This window comes from Bombina bombina, chromosome 3 (genome assembly GCF_027579735.1).
Source record: "Bombina bombina isolate aBomBom1 chromosome 3, aBomBom1.pri, whole genome shotgun sequence".
Lineage (NCBI taxonomy): Eukaryota > Metazoa > Chordata > Amphibia > Anura > Bombinatoridae > Bombina > Bombina bombina.
In genome coordinates, this window is record NC_069501.1 from 1,249,107,784 (window position 1) to 1,249,133,922 (window position 26,139).

The following is a 26,139-nucleotide window of genomic DNA, read 5'->3' on the forward strand; positions in this document are numbered from 1 at the left end:
TCCTCTAGCATTCAGGAGACTTCTTGAGGGAAGCTGGATGTCTCAGTCTGCCAAAGTTACTGCGCAATAAAGCGCCAAATTAGGCCCCTCCCACTCATGTCTACACAGTGGGAAGCCTAAGAAAACTGTTTCTAGGCAAATTTAAGCCAGCCATGTGGGAAAAAAAACTAGGCCCCAATAAAGTTTTATCACCAAAATATATATAAAAACGTTTAAACACTCCAGCAAACGTTTTATATTGAAAAATAATAAGAGTATTACCTCTGACAGTAAGCATGATACCAGTCGCTATTAAATCACTGTAATCAGGCTTACCTTAAATAAATCTGGTATCAGCAGCATTTTCTAGCATTTACATTCCTATAGAAAAAATTTAAACTGCACATACCTCATAGCAGGATAACCTGCACGCCATTCCCCAGCTGAAGTTACCTCTCTCTTCAGTTATGTGTGAGAACAGCAATGAATCTTAGTTACAACCTGCTAAGATCATTAGAGACCACAGGCAGATTCTTCTTCTATTTTCTGCCTGGGACCAAAATAGTACAACTCCGGTACCATTTAAAAATAAACTCTTGATTTGAAGAAAAAGCAACTACATTTCACCACATCTCTCTTACTGCTTCCATGCTTGTCGAGAGTTGCAAGAGAATGACTGGAGGTGGCAGTTAGGGGAGGAGCTATATAGACAGCTCTGCTGTGGGAGATCCTCTTGCAACTTCTTGTTGGGAAGGAGAATATCCCACAAGTAATGGATGATCCGTGGACTGGATACACCTTACAAGAGAAAAAGAAAGAACAGAGTAACCAACTCTGGCTTTCTATACATAGGGCAGCAAAATGTTAGGAAACAAAGTAAGCACCACCTTACAATTTCCTAACTGCTTAAAAGCCACAACTACTCTGCAGCAGAGATTTACGTGGACTACAGCTATACCCAAATCCTTGCTTGCAGGGAAAACTATCCCCATAAAGGATTTAATTTCTTCAGACACCAAACTTCCCCGCCTCCATTAACAAAGGCAAAGAGAATGACTGGGGATTATGGGAAGGGGAGTGATATTTAACAGCTTTGCTGTGGTGCTCTTTGCCGCCTCCTGCTGGACAGGAGAGATATTCCCACTAGTAATTGATGACGTTGTAGACTCACCATATCTTAGGAAAGAAATTAAGTGGTGCTGTGGAAATTGTTGTATTTTATACTGCTGTTACTGTCATCTCCTGACTAAATTGTCATCAAGTGAAGCCACGTGTGACATAGAGGCCCATACAGGCTTTGGGGTTATAATAAAGATTAGAGAGGCCCAATTGTGTAGTACAGAATTAAAAGCACTTAATTTCTGACAAGGTGTTACCAGCGATCACCTGACTATACACACAAAATTCATATCTATTTTTTAAAATGTTAAACATCTAATATGTTTAATATACAAATAAAAGGTTGTATTTATTTAAAACAACAAATATTAGCTTTCTGATTATAGTACTGTACTATATTTCAGAGGGTACTATATATACATTAAAAATGATATACAACTACCTTTAGGTTACATGTATATGTTGTATTATGACATGTAAATATTGCCTAAATGACATATGATGTTGTTTACACTTGGTTCGCCTCTCCAAACTATTTTATATAAACAAATATTTCAAAATCCAAACTATTCCGAAATGCAAACTGTTTCCAGTCCCAAGCAATTTTGGATAATTCTTTTTTCGACCTGCAGTTTCACTTGACAGTTTTGCGATGACATTTTTATCATGGTAACATTTTCCAAGGAAACCAATATATAACAGAAGCTTTGTGCCTACATTATTTCATTATTCTACAATTCCAACTCTAAGGAAGTTTCAACAGATAAGTAGAATTTAGTTTTTCTTATCAGTTATTTGTAGAGCGCCATCAGATTCGAAAGCGCTATGAACATAGGAATAGTATGTAAAGGTAGCATTTATAGGAGACAAATGCGTAGAGGGCTTTGCCAAGAGTTGCACTGTTGTAAATCAGCTCTCATGAAGGTGATCTACAGAATAGTTGGGCTTGTAAGCTTACAAGCTAAGGGAGTTCAGAGGATGACAAAATTAGGAGAAGACCTCATGTAAGAAAGATTATATTGAATAAAGTATACATCCCTGAACAGTAGAGTCTAAGGAGCACTTGAAACTTTGAAAACAAGGGAAAGTGTTGTGGAGGGAGACATAGAGTTCCACAAGATAGGGACCAATCTAGAGAAGTCTTGTAGACTGGAACATGAGGAGGTAACATGAGCAGAGCAAAGGGGACAGGAGGGAATGTATCTGGAGACGAGGTCTGAGATATAGGGGGAGCAGTGTTATTGAGAGCCTTGAATGTCAGTCAGGATTTTGTGTTTTATTCTGGAGGTTAGAGGTAGCCAGTGAAGGTATTGGCAGAGGTGCAGCAGATGAGGAGCAACATGTAAGGAAGATGAGCCTTGCAGACACATTCATTATGGATTGCAAAGGAGATAGCTAGAAAAATCAGTGAGAGGATGAAGTTGTAATAACCAAGGCGGGAAATTTCTTATTTGAGATCTCACCTTAATATTGCCTTTGTCCAGTCACAGCCACACTTAAATCCATCAGCTCTGTGGAAGAAAGAGTAACATTAAATATGCACTTAACTATTTTTGAGAACGTATACAAAAATATATAAAATATAACTAAAAGTACAATTGTTAACCGGCGCACTATTCCTAAACTAATAGGCTGCATAGACCAAAGGTATATATATGGGTGCAAAATATCACAGATTTTTAAAGCATCACTTATTAGAAAGTTTTACAGTAGGACTCACCTATGGGGTTTTGCCTTGATGTGCGCAGATGAGCTAACATAAAGGCTAAAATATGGTCCTAAAATCCCCTTTAACATAAAATTGCTTCATGATATCTACTTTAATGCATTATACACAGCTACATTGATTATGTAAAAAAAAAATCTTGTTTAAATTATTTTGTAATCCAATTCATCCATAAATATGATGTGAAATTACCTGGATGTAGAAATTAGCAGTTAATGAATTAGTAAATAATAAAAAATTTAATGTTGCAAAAACTTATTTGAAACATTTAAAATGTACATTTTAAATTATATTTCAACCTTCATCTTTAAACTGTTTCCAATATATTCTTTCTTATTTACAAAATGTATTGAATTTGTTGGTAGATTAACAATTCAAAACAAATTGAAAAAGCAACTGTACAACATTTTTTAGTCGGTTAGAGTGTTAGGTAAATATTTTAGCAATCTGATGCAACTACATTTAAAATTTCTTTACCCCAAAATGAGTTCCATGCTGGCATGGATTGAGAACACAAAAGTAAACCGAGCTTTTTTTTTTTTGTGAATTAAAGCAGTAGAACAGATGGGGTAAACATTTTAACAATGCTGGATTTGCAAAGCTAGAGAATGGGCAGTAAAGGCTATATTTTTAAACAATAAAAAATATCAAGTAGACTATGGGCGCCATGTACTAAGGCGTCAATTTTTTCGCACAGACCGTATCGAAATAACCCGCCGGCATTCGCACCATGCGAATGGCACTTCGTTACATGAATGTACTAAAAACCAAGCAGTAAAATTTTGCGTCTATTGTGTGTCGAAGACAATCGGATTATTGATAACTTTGAAGCTTCGTTCGGCGCGAAAGAGCAAAGTTAAGAAGCAGTCTGCGACCTGATTGGTTTAGTTCTTTACCCACGTGACGATCTAGGTGTCATAATCGCCAGACAAGCGGCAACGTCTGGCTGCTGACATGTATAAGAATGTGCATTTTCCCAGAAATCTTAGAATATTGCTTATTTACTTTTCGGTATTCACTTTGACAAGATGGCTTGCTCCGGAGATTCTGCTACTTCTAAGAAGACTCGCAACCCTAACTTCTCGCATCAACAGAATGTTGTACTTGTTGATCTAGTACTCGAATATTATGACAATTCTATAAAAATTAGACTTCACAGATTGCCACTCTTCTGGAGTCGATGGAAGGCACACGTACCTTGGAAAGACGACCATCAAAGCATCAATAACTTTGGTTAGGTGCCTCGAAAAAGCAGACTGGCTGATGCCAATTATAACGCTAGACACAGCTTGGAATGAACCGGTGGCAAAAAAGTGTAAGGCTGCCAACAGTTTTAATAGTCCAGGTATGGCTTGTGAACGCGCTGTCATTGGTTCAAGGTATTCTGCTATTTCATTGTAAAGTTGCATAATAGCTTCTCTGTCCAAACGGAATCTCTGGATAATCTCTCGATCAGAAATGCTTTCCAAACCCATACGTGGAAGGAAAACTCTAGGGACTCTAATTCTTCTACCTCTCCTTCTTTGCAAGTTGTTAACCGGTGCCTGTATAGCCCTTCTTCCTCGTAATTGAATTAATCGGAAAAGAAACATGTGTAAAAGTGTCTCCATCTTCATTCACTGATCCAAAAACCAATAATGCTACAATAGTAGTCTAGTCCTTTCACTTAAGTACTTCTACCTGGCGTCAGGTTGATACCCCCTATAGTTTTCTATTGTATTCGCTACCTAAATGGTCGCGAAGCAAATCACGCGAAGTTACAGTGAAAGTTGGAGCAGGCAGATTAATTGTAACATTCATAATTTCCGATTACAGCGAATTTACGTGCGATCGAACATGTAGTAAGTGGAAAAAGGCTTCGGAACGATGAGTTGAGTAAAATTACGATCGCTGATGAAAATAGTGGTTTTTCGAGCAGATCGCAGATTGATACATACGAGAAGCAGATCGTGAGCGAATTTTGACGCGGAAATACAGACGGACGGTCACTTCGAAGCTTAGTACATGGCGCCCTCTCCCTTTAAATAAAGTAGTAGATAGTAATACAGCTACAAGCTACAAGTGAAGGAAAACTTTTACGAATAAGTGCCTATTTTTTTAAAAAAACATAAAATTATGCTTACCTGATAATTTCCTTTTCTTCTGATGGAAAGAGTCCACAGCTGCATTCATTACTTTTGGGAAATAAGAACCTAGCCACCAGGAGGAGGCAAAGACACCCCAGCCAAAGGCTTAAATACTCCTCCCACTCCTCTCATCCCCCAGTCATTCTGCCGAGGTACAAGTAACAGTAGAAGAAATATCAGGGTGAAAGGTGTCAGAAGAATAGAAGGACACCCCACATAAAATTACGGTTGGGGAGCTGAGGACTCCATCAGAAGAAAAGGAAATAGTCCACAGCTACATTCATTACTTTTGGGAAAACAATACCCAAGCTATAGAGGACACTGAATGCCAAGATGGGAGGGTACATAGGCGGCCCATACTGAGGGCACCAAGCCTGAACCTCTACCCAAGAAAAAACACTGCTTTGTCCGAAGCCGAGAAAATTTGAAAAGGAAAAAGCCCCAATGACACTGAATCGCAGTTAGTCCAGAAGCCAAACTAGAGACCGCAAACGGACTCGACTGAGCCAACAGTCCTCTAGGAGAAACCATCGCCCAACAATCAGTCCTCCACCACTCATCTCCACAAATGGAGACACCAGCCGAAACCCCCAAGGGAACAAGGCAAGGGAGAACCAAGGAAACCGAAAGGTCCCCAAATACAAAAAAGAACACCTCCACGAGTGAGTTCAGCTCACAGAGGCCCAAAGGGGCCCAAACAAGGAAAGGAGGCCACGCCTATACCAAGCGAAACCCGGGATAAGACCGGGCACAGAGACAGAACAGACGTATCATCAACTTCCTGCAAGTACGGATTGCAATTGAAAAGGCAAAGTCCTTCCTCTGTCAAGAATAGCAAGGCATTCGACCATGAAAAAGTGTGTAATGCACCCAGGAGAGAACCCCAAGTTTGAAAAAACAGAGTCCATAACAGGACGACACAAAGGATACTTGCGAGGAAAAGAAGCAGTCAAGTAAGAAACAGACCGCAAAAGCAACCCCCGGACAGAGGGCGCGCTCCAGGCAACCTAAGTTGCCAGAACTGCACACAGGACCCTAAAAAGGGGAACACAAACCTCAATCGAGGCCCCCCGAGAAGAAGAGTATACCCTCAGAACCCGAAGGAAGAGCAAACTCTCTTCTGAAATCAATGGAGCCAGTTGAAGGAAAATCTATACCTTGGAACCAGTTGAAGGAAAATCTATAGATTAGCAGACAGGATAGACTCAACAAAGCTCACACATCCAGAGGAGACTGTGACCAAACGCAGCTCCATAGACCACTCGACCATCCTGACCTGCAGACCCACAGCCAGCTGGAACAACCCAGCCTGAGGGATCCAAAGCAGGGGAACAAAGAATCCTGAACAGGTACAGGAACGAGCATAAGGATAGCACAGCCATCCCCCAGAGAACAAGTACAACCCAACTCTGAAAACAGACAACAAGGCCATAGACCGAAGGATCTATCAAAATAAAGGCCCAACAAGTCTGCTTGGAGCCAACAAGACCCCCGGGGAACCAATCCCACCTTTTCGCCTCCCATCCAGGAGAAGCCCCAAGCAAGGACTCTATCTCCATAGGGAGGAGAATATCCCCTAAAGAAAAGGGATGATGCTGGAAGAGCAACAACTGTTCTCAAGGCCCGAAGGAACCGGCTAATGGGAAGAGAAATTCCCAACACAGATGTCCTAGAAAAGGACCCCCCTACAAGTAGCTTGCCAAGCAGAGGCACAGCCAACCCATTCGCATGCAGAGCAGGGAATCCACAGGAACACTGGCAAGCTAATCAGGGGAATGCAGCCCTAAGGCGCACCAGAAATTGGAGATCCAACGCCAGCAGCTGGGTAGGAACCAACCACTCTTAAGGCTCAAGCCTCACGGCTAACCACCAGAGGACAAGGGTCACTCTGTGGCAAAGAGTAAAAAATACTCCAAAATCCTGGCCAACCATGATCAGGTTAGGTAGATTGATTAAGGACATAGCCCCAGTTCCCACTACGGTGGAACCCCCCTGACCAGCCCTGAGATCCAAGATTCCAAAACCACCAAGACTGGGTCGGTAAAAAGGCCAAGCGAAGCTTCAGCAACCGGAAGTCTCAGGGAGAAAAACAGGTCCGGGTACCCAATAGTTCAGGCAAACCTTACCCTAGAACTAAACAACCCAACTGGCCAAAAAAACAGACACAAGGGTATGGATGCATATCCAGAAAATCAAGATAGCGAGAGAACTCGAAAACCCCGATCAAAGGAAGGGACCACCCCTAGCTAAAGTCCAATGCTCCAAGGAGCAAGGCTAGAAGTTGTATGAAGATACTTCTCAGAGCCTCAGGACAACCAAGGGATACCTCAAGGTCAAAAAATCCTACTAACAGGACTAGTCTCCCTAACACCTCCGCACAAGCAGAGGACACAAGGAAGAGAAGGCATGAAGCCTACCCAGCTCCAGAGAACCCCGAGCTACACAAAAATCCCTGCAGGGACCACCATCACTCAGAAACACAGATCCCTAAAAGGAGATCCACTCACCCGGAGGCAATGGAAGAAGAACCAAAAGGCCTCTTATAACTCAGTCAAGAGTAAGAGCTGCATCTAGATACACTATAAACAGCTTACGCGTAGACCTGCAAGGTGTGAAGAGCTGCAACAGGTTTCAAACTGCAAACCATCTTCATGCTAGACAGCTATCCCATACAAGCTGTTGGATCAAGCCCAAAAGGACAAATCCAGAGGCCTAGAAATAAGGCCAAACCGCTCAATAGTGGTAAGGGGCATTAAGCCCTCCCACCCTCCATCACATGGGGGAGGAAACTCAAAGTTCTGATGAAATCAGATGTCAGATAGAGTGATGAAGCGGAAAAACTCCCCTGCCCGGTCACTTATGACTGAAAGCTATAAGGACTGAAACAATCCTTCCCACGTCACGGACCCACAGGTCCTCTTGAATGCTTAGCTTAAAATGAAAACAAACAATGATAACCTGAGCACTCTGCGCTTCTACCGAACCAACCAAGCAGAACAATGCCACGTGACCGAACAAACCCAACAGGACCAGCCTGCACCTAGGGTCCCAATCGGCAAGCTGAGTAAATTCTCCCTCATAAAGGGAAAAAAACAGAAAACAGACATTTGTAACAGAGGACTAACATGTCCAACAACTTCCGAAGAAGTAATAAAGAGTATCAATCCCAGAAGATTCCCGAAGGAAACAAAAACAAATAAAAGACATCCCATCGGATATAAATAAAATATAAGGCAACCCGGAGGTTAACGCCCAAAAAGACACAGGCCTACCCGCAGGACCAGCCAAATTGAGCCCTATCTTACAAAACTGGGAAAGATCTCAAACAAATGACAATCAGGAGCTTACTTCATCCCCACATGTCTAATGAGGTGCACCATTCAAAGTATCAGACTGAAAATCCCTGTATCTGGTAACGATAGGGTCATTCAATAACTGAAAAACATGTCTGAGCAACACGCGAAGGCGCCCAATCCTGTAACGGAAGGCACAACACTCAGGGACAGATACCCCCGCAGGAAACTGTAGAGGCCCTCCCCAAGGCGGAAGGCCCGGGACAATAGGGCACGAGCACATTCTCAAATAAACGTCTGGACTCTGCAGATGAACAATCGTCAACATTATGTGGATGCGAAAACATGCTGCAACCTCCAGGGGAAACACACAACCCCGCATGTAGGAACCATAAACTGGGTTACCCGCATGTGCAGAAGTATGATTTCGTAGGGAACTTGCCTCTCGGAGGACAGGACCCCCAGATGCGGATGGCTCAGCAGTCCCTTGATTCCCCGAGTCCGCGGAACCAGGCGCTCTGAAATGGCATATGGAACAAAACTGGTTGACAGGCATCGAGGCCACTCCGGATTCATCACCGGACACAGAATCTGAAATCAAAATAGTCTCAGTATTAGAATCATCTGTAACTGAATCTGAAATTAGCACAATCTCAGCATCAGAATCCTCCATAACTGGATAGAAGATATTTAAATATGGACTAAAGTAGTAAAAACTAATATGGCACCTGACACCCCCAATGGCTGGGGCACTCACCACCTCCTATGACCAGACACCTGCAGACTAGAAATATTTCCTTCGCCACGTGGTCGGGAATTTTGGAATCGGAAAAACGGAACGTAGCCACACCCAAACACAAGGTGAACCGTACAGTCCAAAACAAGCGCGCCCAACCAAAAGGCTGCGTCACTCCAAAAGGTCTCAAGTTCCAACCACGAGCCCAGTAAACATTGAACTTAAGCAGGTTGAATCACACAACAAACATGATTATAAACCCCCCTGTTCAATAAACCCCCTCAGGAGATATTAACCCTCAATTCCAGATACTAAAAGAGACTCACTGAGACCCTTATGTATAAGTTAGACCTGCAAGGTGGTAGCCTCTCGGGAAAACATTCACATTACAATACATTGCAAATAAAGTAAAATGAAACGATCTTACCGGAATCATCGCCGTGGAACAGGAACACGGCCTTTCAAGTGTGACAGATAGTAGCATCGCCTCCACCATGGACTTGAGAGAAGAAAGCAGGCAGCGGAGCAAAGTTTGACAACACCGATTGCTTGAGGAGCTGTTAATATGAGTCGGGATGGTTTCACAGAAAGAAACTCCCTGCATCTCTGGACTCTAACTTTCATCCAAGCCCTCACTGAGAGACTGACAGGACTACTTAAAAACTCCTGTCAAATGCAGAAGAGTACTACCCTCCATAAGAGACAAAAACAAAAATTTTAAATTCTGACATTTCTCTGCCATCCTCCTGGGACGAAAGGCAAAGAATTACTGGGGGGTGAGGGGAGTGGGAGGAGTATTTAAGCCTTTGGCTGGGTTGTCTTTGCCTCCTCCTGGTGGCCAGGTTCTTATTTCCCAAAAGTATTGAATGCAGCTGTGGACTCTTTCCATTTAAGAAGAAAATATTACTAAAAAAGGAAATTTATGCTTACCTGATAAATTTATTTCTTTTACGATATGACGAGTCCACGGATTTCATCCTTACTTGTGGGATTACGCCTCCTGGTCAGCAGGAGGAGGCAAAGAGCTCCACAGCAGAGCTGTATATATAGCTCTTACCTTCTCTCCCACTCCAGTCATTCGACCGAAGTTAGGAAGAGAAAGGAAAAGCCAAGGAGCAGGGGTGACTGAAGTTTAACAACAAAAAAAAAGACCTGTCTTAGAAAATTACAGGGCGGGCCGTGGACTCGTCATATCGTAAAAAAAATTTTTATTTATCAGGTAAGCATAAATTTCCTTTTCTTTTACAAGATATGATGAGTCCATGGATTTCATCCTTACTTGTGGGATTCAATACCAAAGCTATAGGACACGGATGAAAGGGAGGGACAAGACAGGAACCTTAACGGAAGGCACCACTGCTTGAAGAACTTTTCTCCCAAAAACAGCCTCAGATGAAGCAAAAGTATCAAATTTATAAAATTTGGAAAAAGTGTGAAGAGACGACCAAGTTGCAGCCTTGCAATTCTGTTCAACAGAAGCATCATTTTTAAATGCCCATGAGGAACACAAAGCCCTAGTAGAATGAGCCGTAATTCTTTCAGGAGGCTGCTGTCCAGCAGTCTCATATGCCAAACGGATGATACTCTTCAGCCAAAGAGAGAGGTAGCCATAGCCTTCTGGCCCCTATGTCTTCCAGAAAAAAGAACAAACAATGAAGATGTTTGACGAAACTCTTTAGTCGCCTGTAAGTAAAACTTCAGGGCACGGACCACGTCCAAGTTATGTAACAGACGCTCCTTCTTAGAAGAAGGATTAGGACACAATGAAGGAACCACAATTTCCTGATTAATATTCTTATTAGAAACAACCTTAGGAAGGAAACCAGGTTTGGTACGTAACACCACCTTATCAGAATGGAAAATAAGATAAGGAGAATCACATTGTAAAGCTGAAAGCTCAGAAACTCTGCGAGCAGAAGAAATTGCAACCAAAAATAAAACTTTCCAAGATAACAACTTAATATCTATGGAATGCATAGGTTCAAACGGAACCCCTTGAAGAACTTTAAGAACTAAATTCAAACTCCAAGGAGGAGCAATTGGTCGAAACACAGGCCTGATTCTAGTCAGAGCCTGACAAAAAGATTGAACATCTGGAACATCTGACAGATGTTTATGTAACAAAATAGACAAAGCAGAAATCTGTCCCTTTAAGGAACTTGCTGACAACCCATTCTCCAATCCATCTTGGAGAAAAGACAAAATCCTGGGAATCCTAACCTTACTCCATGAGTAGCCCTTTGATTTGCACCAATAAAGATATTTACGCCATATCTTATGGTAAATTCTTCTAGTAACAGGCTTTCGTGCCTGAATCAAGGTATCAATGACCAAATCAGAGAACCCTTGCTTAGATAAAATCAAGCGTTCAATCTCCAAGCAGTCAGCTGCAGAGAAACTAGATTCGGATGATGGAAGGATCCCTGAATTAGAAGATCCTGCCTCAGTGGAAGCTTCCACGGCGACAGAGAGGACATTTCCACCAGATTGGCATACCAAGTCCTGCAAGGCCACGCAGGAGCGATTAGAATCACTGAAGCCCTCTCCTGTTTGATCCTTGCAATTACCCAGGGTAGGAGAGCAAACGGTGGAAACACATAAGCTAGGTTGTGCGACCAAGGCACTGCCAAGGCATCTATCAGTTCGGCCTGGGGATCCCTGGACCTGGATCCGTATCTCGGGAGCTTGGCATTCTGATGAGACGCCATCAGATTCAATTCCGGTCTGCCCCACCTGAGAATAAGGGAGGCAAAGACCTCCGGATGGAGTTCCCATTCCCCCGGATGAAACGTCTGTCTGCTCAAAAAATCCGCCTCCCAGTCCACTCCCAGTCCGCTCTGTGGATAGGAATGTGAAGGTATGCATCCTTTAAGTCCACGGTAGTCATATATTGACCATCCTGGATCAATGGAAGAATTGTCAGAATCGTCTCCATCTTGAAGGATGGGACTGAGAAACTTGTTTAGAGTCTTGAGATCTAAAATGGGTCTGAACATTCCCTCCTTTTTGGGAACCACGAAAAGATTTGAGTAAAACCCCTGCCCTTGTTCTTGTATTGGGACGGGACAAATTACTCCCATAGTGGAGAGGTCTTCTACACAACGTAAGAACGCCTCTCTTTTTGTCTGGTCTACAGACAATCATGAAAGAAGAAACCTTGCCCTTGGAAGGGAATTTTTGAACTCTAGTTGATACCCCTGAGACACGATTTCTAGTGTCCAGGGATCCTGAACATCTCTTATCCAAGCCTGGACAAAGAGAGAAAGTCTGCCCCCTACTAGATCCGGTCCCGGATCGGGGGCCGCCCCTTCATGCTGTCTTGGGAGCAGCAGCGGGCTGCTTGGGTTGTTTACCCTTGTTCCAAGCCTGGTAGGGTCTCCAGGTGGACTTGGCTTGTGCAAAGTTCCCTTCCTGCTTAGCTGAAGAGGAGGAAGGGACTCCCTTGAAATTTCAAAAGGAACGAAAATTACTCTGTCTTCTTTGCTTGGCTGACTTATCCTGAGGGAGGAGATGGCCCTTACCTCCCGTAATGTCAGAAATGATCTCTTTCAGGTCAGGCCCGAATAGAGTCTTCCCCTTGAAAGGAATAGTCAAAAGCTTGGATTTAGAGGACACATCCGCAGACCAAGTTTTTAACCATAATGCTCTGCGCGCTAGAATAGCAAAACCTGCATTCTTAGCTGCCAATTTTGCAATCTGAAAGGCGGCGTCTGTAACAAAGGAATTAGCCAACTTCAGGGCCTTAATCCTATCCATTATTTCCTCTAAAGAAGTCTCAGTCTTCAGAGACTCTTCCAAGGCATCAAACCAAAAGGCCGCCGCAGTTGTGACTGGCACAATGCCGGCCGTCGGTTGTAAGAAAAAACCTTGGATGAACAAATAGCTTTTTTAGGAGACCCTCCAACTTTTTATCCATAGGGTCTTTGAAAGCACAACTGTCCTCAATAGGGATAGTTGTACGCTTAGCTAAGGTAGAAATAGCTCCCTCCACCTTAGGGACCGTTTGCCAAGCATCCCGCAAGGTGTAAGCTATAGGGTACATTTTCTTGAACATAGGGGAAGGGGAGAACGGGTTCCCGGTCTTTCCCATTCCCGGGTAACAATCTCCGAAATTCTCTTAGGAACCGGAAAAGTATCTGAATAAGCAGGGAAATCCAGATATCTGTCCATCTTACACAATTTTTCTGGAGGAATCACAATGGAATCACAATCATCCAGAGTCACTAAAACCTCCCGAAGTAACAGGCGGAGGTGTTCCAGCTTAACTCTAAAGGACATGACGTCTGAATCTGTCTGGGGCAACGCACTACCTGAATCAGACAGTTCCCCCTCAGACAGGATCTCCTTACCCCCCAAATCAGAGGCCTGGGAGGGTACATCAGAGATAGCCATCAAAGCATCAGAAGTTACAGGGACCCCCTGAGCTTCTACTCTGCTACGTTTGCCCTGCAATACTGGTAACTTAGACAAAACCTCTGTGAGGGTAGATGACATAACTGCAGCCATATCCTGCAAAGTGAAAGAAGCAGGCTGTGACGCTTGGGGAGAAGATTGCAGCATACCCTGAAACTCATTGGTTTGAGAACAATCTTTAGACATATCTTTATTAAAAAATATTTTCTCTTTACATTGTAAGGCTCTCTCAACACAATTGTCACATAGTGTAACAGGGGGTTCCACAATGGCATCCAAACACATAGGTCACGTATTTTGTTCAAGGTCATCCATGATAACCTAAACAAAAAACAATCTTGGTCAAATCTGCTTTAATTAAAAAAAAAATATTATTGTACTGTATCTTTAAGAAAAACAGATTAATATAGTTATAACCTTATGTGCATCCAAAATAAGCGCTAAGGCAGAGGGTTAATTGCCCATATGTACACAATTAGAAAAAATATAGTTTGATTTTACTTTTGAACAGTCTTTTCTATTTTTGTAAGACCCAGTCACCCTGCTCTGCTGCGGCTCCTACCTTCCTCCTGAGCCACTCAAAACACCGCCAGTACTGAGCACCTTAGTCACTTGAAAATCACACAAGTGCACTAGGAAGCAATGCGATGTAGCCACCAGAGAAGGGATAGATGCGCTGACAGAGCGGGCAAAACTAAGCCCCGCCCTTCGTGGGCGTAATCGAAAATAAAAAGTCACAATAAAATGCCGACAAATATAATAGTATAGCAATGCCTTAGACTACTGTATTAACATAGTGACACATCAAACAGTCATTCCCAAAAACGGAGCCTTAACACAAATAACCCCAGCATCAGCCAGTCCGTTGCACAGTGATTACCTGCACGCAAACATCACCCAGTGCCTCTAGATCACCTAATCATTCTAGAATGTCTGGTGCATACTCTGAGTAAGATCCGGTCTGTCTCTCTCCTACCCTTGGTATCAACTAAGACCAGTAACATACACATACTCCAGTGCTCATAGGAAATGCAAGACTGCTCTACTGTCTGGGAGAAAATATAGAGGGAAAAACTTATATGTCTGATCAGTACAGTTAGTCTGAGATACCCAGAATAAAACTGCACTTACCTCTATTCTGAGGGTACAGCATAATTACTTCACAGTATCAAGAGGTCCCATCTTCCTCCTGAGGTCCTGTGAAAAGCAGGGTCTTGGTTACAATCTCACAAGATCATATACAGATAATGCAGCACAAATATGGGAGGCGCAGTGGATACAAAAATCCCCTAGTTCACATAGTCTGGAAGACTATACACAAGCTGCTCTGTAATAAAAACGGCACACATCGGTAACGTTTGAAAATAAAAAACTCTTGATTGAAGAATCTAAACTAACACCTCACTTTACCTCTTCCTATCACTAACACAGGCAAAGAGAATGACTGGAGTGGGAGGGAAGGGAGGAGCTATATATACAGCTCTGCTGTGGAGCTCTTTGCCTCCTCCTGCTGACCAGGAGGCGTAATCCCACAAGTAAGGATGAAATCCGTGGACTCGTCATCAGTGTTCTTTCTAAGGCAACTTTTGTGAGTGGCCCAGCAGTGAAACAGTTAATTAGAACAATTAGCAAATCACTACACAATGCAGACTGCAAGGTGTGTTTCCCTTATTAACTGTTTCACTGCTGGGCCGCTCACAAAACTGGCCTTAGAGGGAACACTGCTCGTCATATCTTGTAAAGAAATAGGGGCACTTTCATTCATGAAAGTTTACATTTCACCCGTTTTGTTAAAATACTTACCTTTTCTTCTTGAAGCCGGAGAAGCAATTCCCCCTCCTGCCGCACGTCTCTTCTTATGTCAGCATTGACGAATATAGCATCCTCCAATCACGGCTTTCCCCCCTAGGGGAATCATTGCCTGAGGGAAGGAGGAAGCCGGATTCGTCATTGCTGAAGGAAGGAAAGGTAAGTATTTTAAGAAAAATGGTGAAATGTAAACTTTCATGAATGAAAGTGCCCCTGTTTTAAGTAATATTTTTAAAAACCGGGCACTCATTTGTGAAAGTTTACCTTCACTTTAAATAGTATCAGGATTGTTAAGATCCAAAGTAAAGCTGACACAAGGATTAAGCTACAGACAAGGACATAGCTGGTTTGCTATTTAATAGTGTAAAACAAAGTTTGGAGCCTTTCCCATCTTTAAATAAATAGTTTCAACGTCAAGAACAAATCAAATACTTCTGTGTTGCATTCATTAGTTTATTCAATAAAGGGGTATATTTGTTTTTCATTTTTTACAAAACAAATGTGAGGAAAACAGTGATGAGAATGATTATTTGCATTTGTACAAATTTAAATGCACATGTCTAGTAAATGTAATATATCTCTTCCAGTCAATCCTGACATACCAAAAATTATAATTATTGACTGACCCTCCATTTAAAAAAAAGTTTAGGCAGCTCTGGCTAAAACAGTAAACTCTAACAAATGTCTATTGTGTATAACAAAAACACTACTAAATATATTTTTTTCACATGAAGAAAAGCTTAATTATTTTTATTTTAAATTTAACTGAAAGCATGTCTGCATACAACTACACCCTAGGGACTGATTGCTCAATGGCTGATAAGCAAAACTCCCACAGAACTATTGGTGGAAAGTGACACCTCCCCATCATAAAAATAACAAACAATATTTCTCAGCACAGGTTTACAAAACACAAAAATCAAATACATTTTAAAATGTCATCCCTTAGAACAAAAAAACCATTATTCTAAGAAAATGACATACAATTTGCTATAAATAGCTATTCATTTTCTATCTGAAAAACATTTCTACTTGAAAGCCAGCAATATGATAAGTCAACTTTTGGGCAATGTTGTTAACCCACCTGAACTCCTGCCTGATGTTGCTAGAGCGCATGTCAATGAGGTTTAGGACATCATCTCGAGAACAGCTGAGAAGCTGCGTCAGATCCTGACTCAGACAGAGGGAGGTGATCTTCTCTTCCATTGAAATCTCTCTGCAGCAGCCCTCTGACCTGGGGAGACAAAATTAGCAACATAATCTCTTTCTCTCTCTTCTGTCTCTCTCTCTCTGCTCTCCCTCTGTTCCTTTCTCATGTCAGTGACTGTTTATCTGGCATCTCTTCCTGGATGGCCTCTCACCATGTCCAAGACTGAGCTGCTTCTAATCCCCCACTAGCTCTACTCTGATTTCTGTCAACAGCAACACTATCTCCCCATCAGCCCAAGTCCACTGCCTCGGAGTTGCACTTGACTCCAATCTGCCTTTCATAAACCGCTCTCATGTGCATCACATATTGAGTGTGTATGATAAACCGCTCTCATGTGCATCACAGCCTGAGTGTGTATGATAAACCGCTCTCATGTGTATCACAGCCTGAGTGTGTATGATAAACCGCTCTCATGTGCATCACAGCCTGAGTGTGTATGATAAACCGCTCTCATGTGCATCACAGCCTGAGTGTGTATGATAAACCGCTCTCATGTGTATCACAGCCTGAGTGTGTATGATAAACCGCTCTCATGTGCATCACAGCCTGAGTGTGTATGATAAACCGCTCTCATGTGTATCACAGCCTGAGTGTGTATGATAAACCGCTCTCATGTGCATCACAGCCTGAGTGTGTATGATAAACCGCTCTCATGTGCATCACAGCCTGAGTGTGTATGATAAACCGCTCTCATGTGCATCACAGCCTGAGTGTGTATGATAAACTGCTCTCATGTGCATCACATATTGAGTGTGTATGATAAACTGCTCTCATGTGTATCACAGCCTGAGTGTGTATGATAAACCGCTGTCATGTGCATCACATATTGAGTGTGTATGATAAACCGCTCTCATGTGCATCACAGCCTGAGTGTGTATGATAAACCGCTCTCATGTGCATCACAGCCTGAGTGTGCATGATAAACCGCTCTCATGTGCATCACAGCCTGAGTGTTTATGATAAACCGCTCTCATGTGCATCACAGCCTGAGTGTGTATGATAAACCGCTCTCATGTGCATCACAGCCTGAGTGTGTATGATAAACCGCTCTCATGTGTATCACAGCCTGAGTGTGTATGATAAACCGCTCTCATGTGTATCACAGCCTGAGTGTGTATGATAAACCGCTCTCATGTGCATCACAGATTGAGTGTGTATGATAAACCGCTCTCATGTGTATCACAGCCTGAGTGTGTATGATAAACCGCTCTCATGTGCATCACAGCCTGAGTGTGTATGATAAACCGCTCTCATGTGCATCACAGCCTGAGTGTGTATGATAAGCCGCTCTTATGTGCATCACAGCCTGAGTGTGTATGATAAGCCGCTCTCATGTGCATCACATATTGAGTGTGTATGATAAACCGCTCTCATGTGCATCACAGCCTGAGTGTGTATGATAAGCCGCTCTCATGTGCATCACATATTGAGTGTGTATGATAAACCGCTCTCATGTGCATCACAGCCTGAGTGTGTATGATAAGCCGCTCTCATGTGCATCACAGCCTGAGTGTGTATGATAAACCGCTCTCATGTGCATCACAGCCTGAGTGTGTATGATAAACTGCTCTCATGTGCATCACAGCCTGAGTGTGTATGATAAACCGCTCTCATGTGCATCACATATTGAGTGTGTATGATAAACCGCTCTCATGTGCATCACAGATTGAGTGTGTATGATAAACCGCTCTCATGTGCATCATAGCCTGAGTGTGTATGATAAACCGCTCTCATGTGCATCACAGCCTGAGTGTGTATGATAAACCGCTCTCATGTGCATCACAGCCTGAGTGTGTATGATAAACCGCTGTCATCATGTGCATCACAGTCTGAGTGTTTATGATAAACCGCTCTCATGTGCATCACAGCCTGAGTGTGTATGATAAACCGCTGTCATGTGCATCACAGCCTGAGTGTGTATGATAAACCGCTCTCATGTGCATCACAGCCTGAGTGTGTATGATAAACCGCTCTCATGTGCATCACAGCCTGAGTGTGTATGATAAACTGCTCTCATGTGCATCACAGCCTGAGTGTGTATGATAAACCGCTGTCATCATGTGCATCACAGCCTGAGTGTGTATGATAAACCGCTGTCATCATGTGCATCACAGTCTGAGTGTTTATGATAAACTGCTCTCATGTGCATCACAGCCTGAGTGTGTATGATAAACCGCTGTCATGTGCATCACAGCCTGAGTGTTTATGATAAACCGCTCTCATGTGCATCACATATTGAGTGTGTATGATAAACCGCTCTCATGTGCATCACATATTGAGTGTGTATGATAAACCGCTCTCATGTGCATCACAGCCTGAGTGTGTATGATAAACCGCTCTCATGTGCATCACATATTGAGTGTGTATGATAAACCGCTCTCATGTGCATCACAGCCTGAGTGTGTATGATAAACCGCTGTCATCATGTGCATCACAGTCTGAGTGTTTATGATAAACCGCTCTCATGTGCATCACAGTCTGAGTGTTTATGATAAACCGCTCTAATGTGCATCACAGCCTGAGTGTGTATGATAAACCGCTCTCATGTGCATCACAGCCTGAGTGTGTATGATAAACCGCTCTCATGTGTATCACAGCCTGAGTGTGTATGATAAACCGCTCTCATGTGCATCACAGCCTGAGTGTGTATGATAAACCGCTCTCATGTGTATCACAGCCTGAGTGTGTATGATAAACCGCTCTCATGTGCATCACAGCCTGAGTGTGTATGATAAACCGCTCTCATGTGCATCACAGCCTGAGTGTGTATGATAAACCGCTCTCATGTGCATCACAGTCTGAGTGTTTATGATAAACCGCTCTCATGTGCATCACAGCCTGAGTGTGTATGATAAACCGCTCTCATGTGCATCACAGCCTGAGTGTGTATGATAAACTGCTCTCATGTGCATCACAGCCTGAGTGTGTATGATAAACTGCTCTCATGTGCATCACAGCCTGAGTGTGTATGATAAACCGCTGTCATGTGCATCACAGCCTGAGTGTGTATGATAAACCGCTCTCATGTGCATCACAGCCTGAGTGTGTATGATAAACCGCTCTCATGTGCATCACAGCCTGAGTGTGTATGATAAACCGCTCTCATGTGTATCACAGCCTGAGTGTGTATGATAAACCGCTCTCATGTGTATCACAGCCTGAGTGTGTATGATAAACCGCTCTCATGTGCATCACAGATTGAGTGTGTATGATAAACCGCTCTCATGTGTATCACAGCCTGAGTGTGTATGATAAACCGCTCTCATGTGCATCACAGCCTGAGTGTGTATGATAAACCGCTCTCATGTGCATCACAGCCTGAGTGTGTATGATAAGCCGCTCTTATGTGCATCACAGCCTGAGTGTGTATGATAAGCCGCTCTCATGTGCATCACATATTGAGTGTGTATGATAAACCGCTCTCATGTGCATCACAGCCTGAGTGTGTATGATAAGCCGCTCTCATGTGCATCACATATTGAGTGTGTATGATAAACCGCTCTCATGTGCATCACAGCCTGAGTGTGTATGATAAGCCGCTCTCATGTGCATCACAGCCTGAGTGTGTATGATAAACCGCTCTCATGTGCATCACAGCCTGAGTGTGTATGATAAACTGCTCTCATGTGCATCACAGCCTGAGTGTGTATGATAAACCGCTCTCATGTGCATCACATATTGAGTGTGTATGATAAACCGCTCTCATGTGCATCACAGATTGAGTGTGTATGATAAACCGCTCTCATGTGCATCATAGCCTGAGTGTGTATGATAAACCGCTCTCATGTGCATCACAGCCTGAGTGTGTATGATAAACCGCTCTCATGTGCATCACAGCCTGAGTGTGTATGATAAACCGCTGTCATCATGTGCATCACAGTCTGAGTGTTTATGATAAACCGCTCTCATGTGCATCACAGCCTGAGTGTGTATGATAAACCGCTCTCATGTGCATCACAGCCTGAGTGTGTATGATAAACTGCTCTCATGTGCATCACAGCCTGAGTGTGTATGATAAACCGCTGTCATCATGTGCATCACAGCCTGAGTGTGTATGATAAACCGCTGTCATCATGTGCATCACAGTCTGAGTGTTTATGATAAACTGCTCTCATGTGCATCACAGCCTGAGTGTGTATGATAAACCGCTGTCATGTGCATCACAGCCTGAGTGTGTATGATAAACCGCTCTCATGTGCATCACATATTGAGTGTGTATGATAAACCGCTCTCATGTGCATCACAGTCTGAGTGTTTATGATAAACCGCTCTCATGTGCATCACAGTCTGAGTGTTTATGATAAACCGCTCTCATGTGCATCACAGTCTGAGTGTGTATGATAAACCGCTCTCATGTGCATCACAGCCTGAGTGTGTATGATAAACCGCTCTCATGTGCATCACAGCCTGAGTGTGTATGATAAACCGCTCTCATGTGCATCACAGTCTGAGTGTTTATGATAAACCGCTCTCATGTGCATCACAGCCTGAGTGTGTATGATAAACTGCTCTCATGTGCATCACAGCCTGAGTGTGTATGATAAACCGCTCTCATGTGCATCACAGTCTGAGTGTTTATGATAAACCGCTCTCATGTGCATCACAGCCTGAGTGTGTATGATAAACCGCTCTCATGTGCATCACAGCCTGAGTGTGTATGATAAACCGCTCTCATGTGCATCACAGCCTGAGTGTGTATGATAAACTGCTCTCATGTGCATCACAGCCTGAGTGTGTATGATAAACTGCTCTCATGTGCATCACAGCCTGAGTGTGTATGATAAACCGCTGTCATGTGCATCACAGCCTGAGTGTGTATGATAAACTGCTCTCATGTGCATCACAGCCTGAGTGTGTATGATAAACCGCTGTCATGTGCATCACAGCCTGAGTGTGTATGATAAACCGCTCTCATGTGCATCACAGCCTGAGTGTGTATGATAAACCGCTCTCATGTGTATCACAGATTGAGTGTGTATGATAAACCGCTCTCATGTGCATCACAGCCTGAGTGTGTATGATAAACTGCTCTCATGTGCATCACAGCCTGAGTGTGTATGATAAACCGCTCTCATGTGCATCACAGCCTGAGTGTGTATGATAAACCGCTCTCATGTGCATCACAGCCTGAGTGTGTATGATAAACCGCTCTTATGTGCATCACATATTGAGTGTGTATGATAAACCGCTCTCATGTGCATCACAGTCTGAGTGTTTATGATAAACCGCTCTCATGTGCATCACAGCCTGAGTGTGTATGATAAACCGCTCTCATGTGTATCACAGCCTGAGTGTGTATGATAAACCGCTCTCATGTGCATCACAGCCTGAGTGTGTATGATAAACCGCTCTCATGTGCATCACAGCCTGAGTGTGTATGATAAACCGCTCTTATGTGCATCACAGCCTGAGTGTGTATGATAAGCCGCTCTCATGTGCATCACAGCCTGAGTGTGTATGATAAACCGCTCTCATGTGTATCACAGCCTGAGTGTGTATGATAAACCGCTCTCATGTGCATCACAGCCTGAGTGTGTATGATAAACTGCTCTCATGTGCATCACAGCCTGAGTGTGTATGATAAACCGCTGTCATCATATAAACAACTGTCACAAAAGGGGCCGTGTCTGTTTAGCTGTGAGGGAGCTGGATGGGGGAGATTATTAAAACCTATCTATCTCAGTTTCATTATCAGTTACAGAAGATGAAAACCCCTCATTTGCAAGAGCTTACACTCGGCTTAGAGAACAGGAGTGTAAGAAATGCTTATTAGTAAAGGCGTTACAACACTCTATCGGCTAGATTTGGAGTTTGGCGGTAAAAGGGCTGTTAACGCTCCGCGGGTTTTTTTCTGGCCGCACCATAAATTTAACTCTGGTATCGAGAGTTCAAACAAATGCTGCGTTAGGCTCCAAAAAAGGAGCGTAGAGCATATTTAGCGCAAATGCAACTCTCGATACCAGAGTTGCTTACGGACGCGGCCGGCCTCAAAAACGTGCTCGTGCACGATTCTCCCATAGGAAACAATGGGGCTGTTTGAGCTGAAAAAAAACCTAACACCTGCAAAAAAGCAGCGTTCAGCTCCTAACGCAGCCCCATTGTTTCCTATGGGGAAACACTTCCTACGTCTGCACCTAACACTCTAACATGTACCCCGAGTCTAAACACCCCTAACCTTACACTTATTAACCCCTAATCTGCCGCCCCCCGCTATCGCTGACCCCTGCATTACACTTTTAACCCCTAATCTGCCGCTCCGTAAACCGCCGCCACCTACGTTATCCCTATGTACCCCTAATCTGCTGCCCTAACATCGCCGACCCCTATGTTATATTTATTAACCCCTAATCTGCCCCCCACAACGTCGCCGACACCTACCTACACTTATTAACCCCTAATCTGCCGAGCGGACCTGAGCGCTACTATAATAAAGTTATTAACCCCTAATCCGCCTCACTAACCCTATCATAAATAGTATTAACCCCTAATCTGCCCTCCCTAACATCGCCGACACCTACCTTCAATTATTAACCCCTAATCTGCCGACCGGAGCTCACCGCTATTCTAATAAATGTATTAACCCCTAAAGCTAATTCTAACCCTAACACTAACACCCCCCTAAGTTAAATATAATTTTTATCTAACGAAATAAATTAACTCTTATTAAATAAATGATTCCTATTTAAAGCTAAATACTTACCTGTAAAATAAATCCTAATATAGCTACAATATAAATTACATTTATATTATAGCTATTTTAGGATTAATATTTATTTTACAGGTAACTTTGTATTTATTTTAACCAGGTACAATAGCTATTAAATAGTTAAGAACTATTTAATAGTTACCTAGTTAAAATAATTACAAATTTACCTGTAAAATAAATCCTAACCTAAGATATAATTAAACCTAACACTACCCTATCAATAAAATAATTAAATAAACTACCTACAATTACCTACAATTAACCTAACACTACACTATCAATAAATTAATTAAACACAATTGCTACAAATAAATACAATTAAATAAACTATCTAAAGTACAAAAAATAAAAAAGAACTAAGTTACAGAAAATAAAAAAATATTTACAAACATAAGAAAAATATTACAACAATTTTAAACTAATTACACCTACTCTAAGCCCCCTAATAAAATAACAAAGACCCCCAAAATAAAAAATTCCCTACCCTATTCTAAAATACAAAAATTACAAGCTCTTTTACCTTACCAGCCCTGAACAGGGCCCTTTGCGGGGCATGCCCCAAGAATTTCAGCTCTTTTGCCTGTAAAAAAAAACATACAATACCCCCCCCCCCCAACATTACAACCCACCACCCACATACCCCTAATCTAACCCAAACCCCCTTAAATAAACCTAACACTAATCCCCTGAAGATCTTCCTACCTTGTCTTCACCATCCAGGTATCACCGATCCGTCCTGGCTCCAAGATCTTCATCCAACCCAAGCGGGGGTTGGCGATCCATAATCCGGTGCTCCAAAGTCTTCCTCCTATCCGGCAAGAAGAGGACATCCGGACCGGCAAACATCTTCTCCAAGCGGCATCTTCTATGTTCTTCCATCCGATGACGACCGGCTCCATCTTGAAGACCTCCAGCGCGGATCCATCCTCTTCTTCCGACGACTAGACGACGAATGACGGTTCCTTTAAGGGACGTCATCCAAGATGGCGTCCCTCGAATTCCGATTGGCTGATAGGATTCTATCAGCCAATCGGAATTAAGGTAGGAATTTTCTGATTGGCTGATGGAATCAGCCAATCAGAATCAAGTTCAATCCGATTGGCTGATCCAATCAGCCAATCAGATTGAGCTCGCATTCTATTGGCTGATCGGAACAGCCAATAGAATGCGAGCTCAATCTGATTGGCTGATTGGATCAGCCAATCGGATTGAACTTGATTCTGATTGGCTTATTCCATCAGCCAATCAGAAAATTCCTACCTTAATTCCGATTGGCTGATAGAATCCTATCAGCCAATCGGAATTCGAGGGACGCCATCTTGGATGACGTCCCTTAAAGGAACCGTCATTCGTCGTCTAGTCGTCGGAAGAAGAGGATGGATCCGCGCTGGAGGTCTTCAAGAAGGAGCCGGTCGTCATCGGATGGAAGAACATAGAAGATGCCGCTTGGAGAAGATGTTTGCCGGTCCGGATGTCCTCTTCTTGCCGGATAGGAGGAAGACTTTGGAGCACCGGATTATGGATCGCCAACCCCCGCTTGGGTTGGATGAAGATCTTGGAGCCAGGACGGATCGGTGATACCTGGATGGTGAAGACAAGGTAGGAAGATCTTCAGGGGATTAGTGTTAGGTTTATTTAAGGGGGTTTGGGTTAGATTAGGGGTATGTGGGTGGTGGGTTGTAATGTTGGGGGGGGGGTATTGTATGTTTTTTTTTACAGGCAAAAGAGCTGAAATTCTTGGGGCATGCCCCGCAAAGGGCCATGTTCAGGGCTGGTAAGGTAAAAGAGCTTGTAATTTTTGTATTTTAGAATAGGGTAGGGAATTTTTTATTTTGGGGGTCTTTGTTATTTTATTAGGGGGCTTAGAGTAGGTGTAATTAGTTTAAAATTGTTGTAATATTTTTCTTATGTTTGTAAATATTTTTTTATTTTCTGTAACTTAGTTCTTTTTTATTTTTTGTACTTTAGATAGTTTATTTAATTGTATTTATTTGTAGCAATTGTGTTTAATTAATTTATTGATAGTGTAGTGTTAGGTTAATTGTAGGTAATTGTAGGTAGTTTATTTAATTATTTTATTGATAGGGTAGTGTTAGGTTTAATTATATCTTAGGTTAGGATTTATTTTACAGGTAAATTTGTAATTATTTTAACTAGGTAACTATTAAATAGTTCTTAACTATTTAATAGCTATTGTACCTGGTTAAAATAAATACAAAGTTACCTGTAAAATAAATATTAATCCTAAAATAGCTATAATATAAATGTAATTTATATTGTAGCTATATTAGGATTTATTTTACAGGTAAGTATTTAGCTTTAAATAGGAATCATTTATTTAATAAGAGTTAATTTATTTCGTTAGATAAAAATTATATTTAACTTAGGGGGGTGTTAGTGTTAGGGTTAGACTTAGCTTTAGGGGTTAATACATTTATTAGAATAGCGGTGAGCTCCGGTCGGCAGATTAGGGGTTAATAATTGAAGGTAGGTGTCGGCGATGTTAGGGAGGGCAGATTAGGGGTTAATACTATTTATGATAGGGTTAGTGAGGCGGATTAGGGGTTAATAACTTTATTATAGTAGCGCTCAGGTCCGCTCGGCAGATTAGGGGTTAATAAGTGTAGGTAGGTGTCGGCGACGTTGTGGGGGGCAGATTAGGGGTTAATAAATATAACATAGGGGTCGGCGATGTTAGGGGCAGAAGATTAGGGGTACATAGGGATAACGTAGGTGGCGGCGCTTTGCGGTCGGAAGATTAGGGGTTAATTATTTTAAGTAGCTTGCGGCGACGTTGTGGGGGGCAAGTTAGGGGTTAATAAATATAATATAGGGGTCGGCGGGGTTAGGGGCAGCAGATTAGGGGTACATAAGTATAACGTAGGTGGCGGTCGGCAGATTAGGGGTTAAAAATTTTAATCGAGTGGCGGCGATGTGGGGGGACCTCGGTTTAGGGGTACATAGGTAGTTTATGGGTGTTAGTGTACTTTAGGGTACAGTAGTTAAGAGCTTTATAAACCGG

The 26,139-nt window shown here is 42.7% G+C and overlaps 1 protein-coding gene across 5 annotated transcripts in view; it reads right to left on the reverse strand.

Moving 5' to 3' along the window:
* Window positions 1–26,139, reverse strand: part of ATG16L2 (autophagy related 16 like 2) — a 372,678-nt gene that overhangs the window by 36,329 nt on the left and 310,210 nt on the right. For all 5 annotated transcript variants that reach the window (XM_053708773.1, XM_053708771.1, XM_053708770.1 and 2 more), the window contains 2 exons: window positions 16,286–16,435; window positions 2,562–2,609 (listed from right to left, as the gene is read on the reverse strand). In XM_053708773.1, the coding sequence (XP_053564748.1) occupies window positions 2,562–2,609; window positions 16,286–16,435 (198 nt within the window). The remainder of the gene's footprint in view (window positions 1–2,561; window positions 2,610–16,285; window positions 16,436–26,139) is intronic.